Here is a 12,076-nt window from a genome sequence, read left to right as displayed (position 1 = left end):
CAGTGGACTTCAATGGCATTTGGGAGCTATGCGCTTTTCAATCTCAAAATGCAAGACGGTTATTGGACAAATACTGCGAAAATGCCCACCCATGGACTCCCAGCCTCACAGTGGGAGGGACATGGCAGTTTCCGCGAGGAGACTGGTGATTGGTGAAAGCCGCCGGATATTTTCTTTGATTGACAGCTCGTTTCAAATATAGACAGGCAGCGGTGAATCTCAGTTCAGTCCCATGCGGATTCGCTAGTGCTGTGGTGTATTGTAAGAGATCAGCTTACATTTCGATTTCATTCATTACATACGGTTTCTACCAGCTTTTTTAGTTTGTATATATTTTCCTTGCAAATAAAGTGTAAATATAGTGTTGTCAAGTTTGCTATCTTAGTTCCAGAAATTTCGTTTATTTGAGTGACTGAACTTGAACTTGAGGGGGCTAGTCAGCTAGCAAGAAAGCTGTGCACGGATGCCAAGCATTGCTGATTTAATTTTGGCGAAGCCATTTGCCAGTCTTCCTTTCGAGGAAAAAATTAAAATTAAAGAGCAGGGTAGACCAACGCCTCAAACTGACTTGGTGAAAAAGGTAGGGAATAATACTCATTCCTTTCAGCTCTCCTGGTATGAGAAAGTGAATTGGCTAACAGCAAGTGACCCACATCAACAACAGTAAATAGGCTACTTTAGTAATATGTCATGGATGGACCAAAAATATAGAATCTATTTAAAATGTTTATGCTGAGTATATTATATTGGAATATATATTTTTCTGGATATGAATTAAACACAGCTACAATTTGGAAAACATTTTTAAACAAAAACACAGCCGAGAACATTTCACACTACAGACCTGGATTAAAAGTGAAGGGTTATCAAAATTGTTAATAAAACATTTCTCAGTCAAAATAAGTAAAATATAGGGAAAGTGTGTTTGAATGAAATGTGTGGCACCCAGCTCTATGTTTGGCTCCCCAAGGTCAGTGCTTGTGCCTATTCCAGAACACACTGCTGTTACTGCTGAGGTTCCTGACAAAGAGCTGCTTTCAATAATGATAAATTTTTAAACAACATGCCACAATTTTAAAATATAAAATATTAAAATATAGCCCCCCAACACCACCATCATGTATATTGGACAGTAGGCTAATGGGCCGAAAGAACCTGTTATTTCACAGTTTGTGACCCTGCCAACAATCAGCCAGATCAGAGGCAAGAGTATGGGCAAAATTGATGTGTTTTTTCTTTTAAAATCTGGAAATATCGTAACCGACCAGCCTCCCCTGTTTGAAAGACTACCAGCCGCCACTGTTGTAGAGCCACCTTTTGCTGCAGTTACAGCTGCAAGTCTCTTGGGGTTTCTCTCTATTAACTTAGTACATCTAGTCACTGGGATTTTTGCCCATTTCTCAAGGCAAAACTGCTCCAACTCCTTCAAGTTAGGTGGGTTGCATTGGTGTACAGCAATCTTCAAGTTATGCCAAAGATAACTTGGGCTTTGATTAGGCCATTCCAAGACATATTAAACCACTCTAGTGTAGCTTTAGCAGTATGTTTAGGGTCATTGTCCTGCTGGAACACGAATCTTCGTCCCAGTCTGAAACCTCTGGCTGACTCAAACAGGTTTTCCTCCAGAATTGCCCTGTATTTAGTGCCATCCATCTTTCCTTCAATCCTGACCAGCTTTCCTGTCCTTGTACATGAAAAACATCCCCACAGCATGATGCTGCCACCATCATGCTTCACTGTAGGAATAATGTTCTCAGGGTGTTGGGTTTGCGCCACACATGGCATTTCTCATGATGGCCAAAAAGTTCAATTTTAGTCTCATTTGACCAGATAATCATCTTCCATATGTTTGGGGAATCTGCCACATGCTGTTTAGCAAACTCCAAATGTGTCAAAGTCATTGCTTAAGAAAATTAAGCAATGACTTTTTTTCTGGCCACTCTTCCATAAACCCCCACTCTGTGGAGTGTACGGCTTAAAATGGTCCTTTGGACAGATACTCCCATCTCCACTGTGGATCTTTGCAGCTCCTTCAGTGTTATCTTTGGTGTTTTTGTTGCATCTCTGATTAATGCCCTCCTTGCCCGTTCTGTGAGTTTTGGTGGGTGGCCTTCTCTTCTCAGGTTTGTAGTGGTGCCATATTCTTTCCATTTTGCTTTAATGGATTAAATGTTGCTCTATGGGATATTCAAAGTTTAGGATAAGTTTTTATAACCCAACCATGATACATACTTCTTCACAGCTTTGTCTTGGACCTGTTTGGAGACTCCTTGGGTTTCATGTTGCTTGTTTAGTAGTGTTACAGAGTCAGGGTCCTTCCAGAACAGGTTGATTTATACAGACGTCATGTGACAGATCATGTGACACTGATTGCACACAAGTGGCGCTTAGTAAACTAATTATGTGACTTATGAAGTGAATTGGTTGGACCAGCTCTTATTCATACAAAATACCTATGCACACTCCTGATTTCTGTTTTTTTTTTAAATTATTGTTTATGTCACACTAAAACAATTGTACCTATAAAGTTGTAGGCATGCTATGTAAATCAAATGGTGCTAAACCCCCCAAAATCCATTTTACTTCCAGCTTGTAATGCAACAAAACAGGACAAACACCAAGGGGGATGAATACTTTTGCAAGACACTGTATGGGTGTGATTTGTCAGAACACTAAAACCAGGGGCAATGGTAGTTCAGTGGTTAATGCCGGGATGAAATGACTCAAATTCAACCCAATTCTGATGTGATTTTGTCTTGGCCGATTTCCAGCATCAGGCCTGTATATGAGCATTGGGAATGATGAATGGGCCTTGTACTGCGACCTAATCAAAGGACCACCTAACAAAAAAATCTAGCGTGTCAGAATTTCTTTGTATTTTCTTGACAACTGCTACAATATTACATTCCATGGCAATCAGAAGACGCTCTTATCCAGAGTGACGTACAACAAGTGCAGAAGCCAGGTACACAGAGTGCTGAACTTCTAAATAAGAAAAGTTTAAGTAGCAACTGAACAAGTGACAGAACAACACAGTGTAATATTCTGTTGAAGTACCAACACTCAGTAAACAGCCAAGGAAAACAATTCAACCATACAAATCAGCTGACAAAAGTACAACTAAACAGAGAAAAAAACTACAGTGGCTAACTCCAGGCTAGACAGTACACAGCCTGGGTTGGTCAAGACCAATATGCAATTATGCAGTGGACAGAGAAGCATGGGAGAGGTGCAGCCTGAAGAGGTGAGTCTTCAGTTTGCACTTGAAGGTGATCAGGAATTCAGCAGTTCTGACCTCAATGGGAAGGTCATTCTACCAACGGGGAGCCAGGACAGACAGCAGTCTTGAGTGGGCTGGGCAGGAGCAGAGAGGAGGAGGGGCCAGACAACTAGTAGTAGCAGAGTGTAAGGATCTGGCTGGCGTGTAGGGTGAGGTCAGACTCTGGAGGTATGCTGGCCCTAATCCCTTCACAGCCTGGTAAGCTAGCACCAATGTCTTAAATTTAATGTGAGCTGGGACAGGTAACCAGTGAAGGGTGGCAAGCAGAGTGGTAACGTGGGAGGAACGAGGGGAGGTTGTAGACCAGGCGAGTTGCAGTTTTCTGGATGAGATGTAGGAGTCTGATGGCAGATGCTGGAAGGCCAGCAAGGAGATAGTTGCAGTAGTCCAAACGGGAGATGACCAGTGCTTGGACTAGGAGCTGAGTAGAGTAGGTGATGAGGATCATATTCCTTGATGTTCCTTCTGTACCCATGATCGACAATTCATTGACGCTCCTCCCCGACAACAACACCAGGACATGAATGATGATTGGTCAGGGTCAAACTTGTAATGTTGCCAGTCTCCTGACTAAGACATGGCAAGAATTTATGGCACCATGATCACCTAATCTGATATGGTGACCATCGTGAAAAAGAAAAATATCATGCAGTCTGATCACGGCAAAAGACATGATCAGAAGGTTGTGAGTTCAAATCCCAGCACTGCCAAGCTCACAAGAAGGTTGAGAGTTCAAATCCCAAGCACTGCTGAGCCCTTGAGCAAGGCCTTTAACCCTGAACTACTGTACTCAAATGAGCTCTGGATCTTGGAGAATCTCAGGGACATTGAGCATAAAATCCACTGAGTGGACACCATATGCACATGCATTCACTGTCATTCACCCTCAGGGATAATTTAGAGTAGACAATTTGCCTACCTGCATGTTTTTGGGCTGAAACTGGAGAACCAGGAGGTAACTCATGCAGACATGAGGAGAACATGTGAAGGTCCACACAGATCAGGATTGAACCTGGCACCCTGGAGCTGTCAGGCAGCAAGATTATAAAAATAAAACAAAATTGTAGTAGTATTTTGATTAAATATTGTGGAAACCCCCCGCAGCATGATTAACTGTCGGAATACACATGATTTGTGAGTGATTTATACCCACAGTATTTTGTTTGGACGATTGAAAAGGTCTCTTAGTCTCTATTCTGCAAAGATTTATATGCTTAAGGATGTCACGCCGAAAGAACGTTTATATTTAAATCTTTTAGCCTTTTTTTTTTTTGGAATTTACTGACATTAAGGACTTTTTCTTTTGCCTAACATGTATGAATGTAATTTGGTTTTGTGCATTTGATCTGGAGAGAAAAAAAAATAAAATCACCAAACTGTACAAACTGAGCATTAAAATAAAATTCATTTTACCTTTAGAGTGTTTGTTATTGTTTGTCAACTTTCTCTTGTAATGCATATCATCACCATTATTACTCATGCCTTCATTCCTTTTCATACATACATGGATGCTTTACATCATTACCAAAGCAGTTAATAATTCCAGTCCTGCAGGTTTTGCGATACTGAATTGCTTGTTTGGACATGACTACCAGGCCTGGTCAATACACAGTGGTGAATGATGTGCATTTGATCTGGAGAGAAAAAAAAAAAAAAAAAACACTGTACAAATTATTTGGGGGCGTCGTGGCTCAGGTGGAGGGGGCGCCGTGCCGTGGGTCCGGGGACCCGGGTTCGGTTCCGGCCCGAGGTCATTTCCCGATCCCTCCCCGTCTCTCTCTCCCGCTCATTTCCTGTCTCTACACTGTCCTATCCAATAATAAAGGTGAAAAAAAGCCCCAAAAAAATCTTAAAAAAAAAAAAAAAAAAACTGTACAAATTATTTAAGTAACAGTGCTACACTCATGGGAGATGAAAATCATAGTATAATGGTCATATAAACAATAACACTAAATACTACTACTACTAAAGAATTAATAATTATAACAACAACTACAACAAGCTTGGCATTATTTTATAAAGAAAACGCTTTCATTAAAAAAATTTATTCCTTCAGTCAAGGCAATTTTTAAACACACGTTTTTTTTTAAACTGAGCATTAAAATAAAATTAATTTTTGCAAGCCTACATTTTTTACTTTATTTCTTCATGTATTTTTACTAGAAATATAAAAATGTTTTGATACCAAAAACATGTAGTTCATAATCTTAAGCTTAAGATAAAGATTTAACTTCCTAATTTTGTGTCTCGCTCCAGGTTCACGTGTGTGTTCTACATACATTTTTGTGATCTCCAACAGTACAATCTCACAACTATAACACCTTTAAATTCATGTTTTATATACATGTACATTTAATATATCTGCAAAAATCAAGTTATATTTCATAACATAGCAAATGTTTAACATTTCAAAGAAAATGCCAAAAGAAAAAAAAAATCATTTGGTCACTGCTCAAAAAAATGAAATTACTCATCAGGCCTCATTGTATAAATTATATACAACTCTCTACTAAACTTGTAAAAATCAGAGTGACAAAAAATGTCTAGTACATTTAATTTAACAGATTCATAAAACATTATATCTTCCCAGTAAACAAAAGGTTCCCTTACATCCATCATTTTTCAAAAAGAAAGCAGATATTAGAGATTCATTTTAGTACAAGACCATTAGAATTGTGTTCACCATTAAAATAATAATAATAATAATAATAATAATAAATCCCTGATCACAGACATTACTACTATGGTGTTTTGTTTTTTTAGTGTAGAGAAAATAGTGTTAATGGTGCTTATTATTTTTAGATAGGGAGGAATTCCATAAAAGGGGCCCTGCTAAGGCAAAGGTTTGCCAGCTGGGGCAGTCCTCTGCAAAATTAACACATTTAAAGTAAATTATGAAAAGCAGTTTTAGGACATCGCCTTATTTCACAAACATGGTGAATTTCTACTTCATTCATATGGAGAAAAAAAGTGTGTATCAAATCGCAGTGAAGTAGCCTAAGTGATTGTAATTAATGAGAACTCATTCCTGATCTTTAAATATTGTCTTGTTCTCTTTACTACAGATATGAAAAAGGAGTTGAAGTCATGAAACACTGACATTCCTGAAGCTCAGAGCAGGATACAAAATACAAAGCAACTCTATGATCATGAATATAAATGAGGTAAACCTTCACCATTGTCAGGATTCAGAAACTACCCTGATTGTTATTCTGTAACATACAGTGAATTAAACGATCACAAAAACAGCAAAGGGTTAAACATTGGGAAAACCATACATGTTGAAATCTGTGTCCAATGTACTGGAGTTATGTATTCACAAAAATGAGGGAGTATAGAAATGCACTGCACTTAGGAATCCGTAAACTTACTGACATTTATACCACAGTGAGGTCGACTTCTTGAATTGGATTGATCAGATGTTGATTAACGTTTGAAAACTTCACAGCTCAGCAAATCCCAGGTTTATATGAACGCACTCGTCGTTTTACATTATTTCTATAGTAACAACTGAAACAGGGTGGACATTTCTGCTTAGAAATGTTTGTTTCGCATTGTTTCTGAGCCTCCAGTGTCAGTGCTTTGTAGCACTCAGAGTTAAAAGCAGTCCCGAAAGCTTCAGGATGTTTCTAAGTGCAAACTTGTTTCAGAGACATTCCATGACAACAAAAGGTTCCTAGAAAATCATATGACAAGTCGGTCTTTAGTTAATACAAATTGCTCATGTCGGCATTGCTGTGGTATAAGAGGAATAAAACACTTCAGTATATGCTGTGAAGAAAAGAATCAACTTTGCGGTGTTACTTTGAGTCAGGCCCCATTACATCGCACTGTTGATTATTTTCCAGTAACATCATGTCCAGTTGTGTTTTATTCCTTACTTATCATATTGGGACATCCCTTAAATGCAATGCATATTTTCTCAAATTAAACAACGATGATGATGACAATAATAGTACCATGCTGCTTTTTCGATTCCACACTAAAGTACTCTCAAGTGCAACAGTGCCATGGGTCTAACATTTGTGCTGCAAATCCAACATAGCGTAGCAGCAAGAAAGGTGGCATTTTTCAGTGATCTTCATTTGCGAGCGATGTCATAATTGGCCACAAACCAATCACAGGTCTCCTTGATGGCTGTGGAAAGAGAGTAGCAACTGTAAAATCCACTTCACCACACTTGCCTGCATGCACTATGAGGTACATGTGCTGTACGCATAACGGCAACATGAAGCAGTGGCTGCTATTCATCAATATTAATATATTGATGTTGGTATTTATGTAAATGAGGAAGTAATTATAATGCTTGTAAACAAATGAACTGATAATGTTTAACTTGTGTCAGAAAATCTTTGTTTCACTTTCTAAGTATTTTCGTAGACCACATTTTGTTAATCGTTCGTTGTTGTTTGTATTCATTTCTAGTTTTGTAGTTTACCAATAAACGTCAACAGGCAATTGACATTGTAACCGCATGAAAATCCAGGTCAAAGGTTGAATTTTTTTTTAAATTGAGATTTTATATTTTTAGATGTAAATTTAATATGTCTACTGATATTGTAATATGTGGTAGATATTTACAACAAACTGCAAAAAAAAAAAAAAATTCTGAACGGGACAGAAAAATCTGAATATTTCAAGCATGTAATTTTTTATATGCTAGGAATTTAATTCTGGTCTAATTCTATTTATTGCAGTAGGATTCCAAATACTCTAAGCATTCCATTCTGTTATGGATCAGAAAAAAAATTATAAAAAATCACAGCAGTTTTATTTATTTATTTTTAATATGTCATCTACTTCAACAATGTTACACAAAGATCGATCCATAACAGTTGTAAATGTCACTCAATTACACAGGGTGTCGATAATGGTGGACACCGGTGAAAGTGATCACTATTATCGACACCTCACATGACTTCTCAAACATGCATTTAGATACAAAATGACGCCTGTCAAATGAAAGAGTAAGAAACAAAGTAGGTTTCGACAAGGAGATCATGAAATATCGGTGAATTTGATAAGTAAAAACATGTCCATGATCTTTCCACCATGCTTCCCTGCGATGATAATGTCCAGGTTTTCCTCAAATTGTTGATCGTGCTAAAAAAAAAAAAAAAAAAAATTCCCCTCTCAGGTAACGAGCTGTATCATCAGACGACAAGCTCAAAGGGCGAGGGGGGGGGGGGGGGGGGTGTCTTCCAGTTGATTAATTAACCAATAATAACTGTTGTAACTAAAACTAACCTTTGTAAACTTGTTTTTTTTAAATTGGTAAATCTGAAAAAGTATCGATAATTATGGACTGTTGATAATTGTAACCACTGCTCTACTGCTCAAAATGATTGCACATTTACAATTTGTCATCAGTGTAAATGTACACTGTTAATGTTGTTGGCCAGAGTTATAGTGCTGTGTAGTTGGAACATGGATTTTATGTAAACAATGTAGAGAGTGAAAGTGAAAGGGCTGTATTGGGCAATAATATAAGGATGACCGATTAAAAGCTTCTATGCTGATGAAAAATACCATGGAACCAGTAACTAGGCATATAAAAGCAATCTAATAACATCACATTTCAGCTTGCATCCAATATTTGAACATCAAAACTGATGACAAATTTACATTTGATGACAAATTGTAAATGTGCAATCACTGAGCAGTATTAATCTTGAAAAAAATCTGTGAGAACATGTAAACCTGTAATATTAGAACATCAAAACCGATTATATAGTCCAACATTGGCTTTTGTACTGTTATCAGTAGCCAGAAGTTCCCAACCATGCAGTGGATTGTGGGATTTGTGAAAGGGGCAAATAGTGACTATGTACAGTATGTAATTTATATATATATATATATATATATATATATATATATATATATATATATATATATATATATATGCATGCGTGTGTGTGTGTGTGTGTGTGTGGTAGGCATGTAATGATTTAATTTTCCCATGGTATTTTTGGGAAAAAACAGCAACATTTATTTTCTTATCATCAACTTAAGTATTCATTTTGTTAAATTAAAAAAAAAAAAAAAAAGACCCCCCAAAACAAACAAACAAACAAACAAACAAACAAACAAACAAACAAAAACAAACAAACAAAAAAAAAAATCCCACTTGCTTCATTGTCTTAATAACCAACAATTATTTACTCACATTTGTAAAAGGTTGGAGTAAAATAATAGCCTATTAATAAATAAAGCCCTTTTAATAAAAATGAAAAAAGTTAGTCATTTTCTTAAGAACCATTTATACTGCCTCCATTTGCTTCTTTTTTCTTTAGCTTTCAGCAGTCCATTGCACAAAAGCTCTTTCCCATTTCAGATCTGTTTTTGTGGCATTAGAGCTGTGTTACTTCCGCCTGTTACTTCTGCCTGTGGTGAGGTCACATGCATTCCTGATATTGTATGTTATTGCGCTCTCTACTGTCTAAACACCACAATTACAGCTAGGAAAAACAAAGCTTATGCAGCTCAGTAATAATAATAATAATAATAATAATAGATGAGATAATAATAATAATAATAATAATGCAATTCGTTTCAAAAATTTGAAAGGTCATAAATTTGTCTTGTGATTTATTGTCATACGATACATCGTTACATGCCTAGGATTTGGTGGGTGATGTGAATAAATACATCCTAAGGATGTAATTGAACACAAATTTGTTATTTGGATTGAAGTGATAATGCATCCTCAATGAATACAAATACAGATATGAATACAAGATGGATATGAGACTTTAAAAAATTTTTTTAAAGAAAGCTATCTATTTGAGACTGGAATGAGAGGTTTTTACTTCGATGTATGCTCGAGCATGAAGCGCGCTGGACAAACCATGTTCATTAATATGAATGTACAGTGCTCCAACTGCCTGACCTGATGGAAATTTGTACTTTCATTCCATGCGGACTCATTAACATAATATGAATTGACCCATTATTAACTCAAGTGAAGTAGCTGAGACACAGATACAAAACACCAATACAGATGGAGATAATGGTGGTGTGTTGCACCCTTACTACTGTACACACACGAGTTTATCTTTCTGTATGTGGTTTTTACCTTTGTGGAAAGGAGTGAAGGTGAAGTCAGGAAGGTACTTGTGAAGTTTAGCATTGCTGGCTGTTTTCTTGAACTGTCCATCAGCTTTACTTGTATCATACTGAACATAAAAGGTCAAGGCCAATATAAGATATGAGGGGAAAAATGAAGAAAAAAAAATAGCTTATTGAGACTGAACATGTTTTTATCTAACTGGATCTTGGACTTATTGGTGATAAAGCATGAGTATCAGTTGGAAAAAGATGTGGTTGGCTGGTTTCACCCATCTCAGAGCTCATGAAGAACATGTTAGTCTTCACCCAGCTGGGGAGGGTGAAGTCCATCACATTTGATGTGTCTGAGAGGTAACCAGCCAACCTCTTCTTTTTTTGAACTCATGTCGTGTCACAGGATGACATAACACACTGTCATGTCATCTGCCCTCTTCCTCATACATGAGCTAAGAGAGTCCTATTATTGGCTTATGACTCTGTGATTGCCAGGGGAGCGAGACAGTGTAGCCAATTTTGCTTTCTTTGCTCTCAGCCACGGATGGCTTTGACATTGCTGGGATTCGGCACGGTGGTGTAGTGGTTAGCACGGTCGCCTCACAGCAAGAAGGTTCCGGGTTCAAATTCAGCAGTCGGCAAGGGCCTTTCTGTGTGGAGTTTGCATGTTCTCCCCGTGTCTGCGTGGGTTTCCCCCACAATCCAAAGACATGCAGTTAGGTTGACGTGGGGTGGCCTTGGGCTGAGGTGCCCTTGAGCAAGGTACCTGACCCCTGACTGCTCCCCAGGCACTTTAGTGTGGCTGCCCACTGCTCTGGGTGTGTGCGCGCGCGCGTGTTCACTGCTTCAGATGGGTTAAATGCAGAGGATGAATTTCACTGTGCTTGAAGTGTGCATGTGACGAATAAAGGTTTCTTCTTCTATTCGAACTTGGAATCTCTGACACTGCAAACATTTTTCTGTGCAAACAGACAAATGTTTTATTTAACACTAATTATTTTCATTGGTATTAGCAGTCCAGATCCATGATTTAACAAACCACTAGGTGAAGATCTCCTGACAGAACACATTACACTTGTATGTTAGGTGCTACGCAAGTGTAAGCTGTACACAGATGTGCATGTTTGCACAGATAACACTGGTCTACAGCCAAAATGCTTCTGAAATAAATATGGTCAAACTTTACTAATTCTGGGTTGCTGAGAATGAAAATAACTTAAAATTGTTCAGTGGCTCTGGTTTTCAAAATTGGCTCTATGATTGGATTTGGATAGTACTTACTTTTTTGGCAAAACAATGTATGATGCAATCTGAAGCCGGTATTGCATCATACATATCATCATGCTATTCCTAGAGGTCACTGATGATGCAATCATAAGTCAACTTGCATCACTCTGCTGAACAAATTGCCCTATATCAGCTCAAAAAAAAAAATTTCATACAGTGCTATGCACTCGATATTAATCTTTGCTTGACAAGAGCTGCTCCGTTTCATGAATACAAGAGACAAGCTGCCAAAAAGCACCGAGTACACACTGAATAAGGACTAAACCTATTCAGCACTTATACATAATTGTTTTTTTGCAATTTGGTTCATAATACATTTTATTTATATAAAACTTTTTGCTGATTTTCTACTGTTACATAAAGAGAACAGGTGAAATATCATATAAACCAAACCATAAACACATGAAGAGACCTAGGTTTACAATGTATACTTAAAACATTACTATC

General features: G+C 37.6%; 1 protein-coding gene across 1 annotated transcript in view; it reads right to left on the bottom strand.

Annotated features, from left to right (window-relative positions):
- Positions 1 to 5,393: 5,393 nt before the first annotated feature.
- The window catches only part of LOC132881510 (GDP-L-fucose synthase-like), a 29,168-nt gene continuing 22,485 nt past the window's right edge, over positions 5,394 to 12,076 (bottom strand). The window contains exons 9-10 of the mRNA XM_060914043.1: positions 10,356 to 10,455; positions 5,394 to 7,417 (exon numbers count right to left, since the gene is read on the bottom strand). Coding sequence (XP_060770026.1) covers positions 7,362 to 7,417; positions 10,356 to 10,455 — 156 coding nt within the window. The 3' untranslated portion in view covers positions 5,394 to 7,361. The remainder of the gene's footprint in view (positions 7,418 to 10,355; positions 10,456 to 12,076) is intronic.

Source organism: Neoarius graeffei, chromosome 2 (genome assembly GCF_027579695.1).
Source record: "Neoarius graeffei isolate fNeoGra1 chromosome 2, fNeoGra1.pri, whole genome shotgun sequence".
NCBI lineage: Eukaryota > Metazoa > Chordata > Actinopteri > Siluriformes > Ariidae > Neoarius > Neoarius graeffei.
Note: the sequence above shows the minus strand (reverse complement) of the source record. Positions and strands in the feature narration are given on the sequence as shown.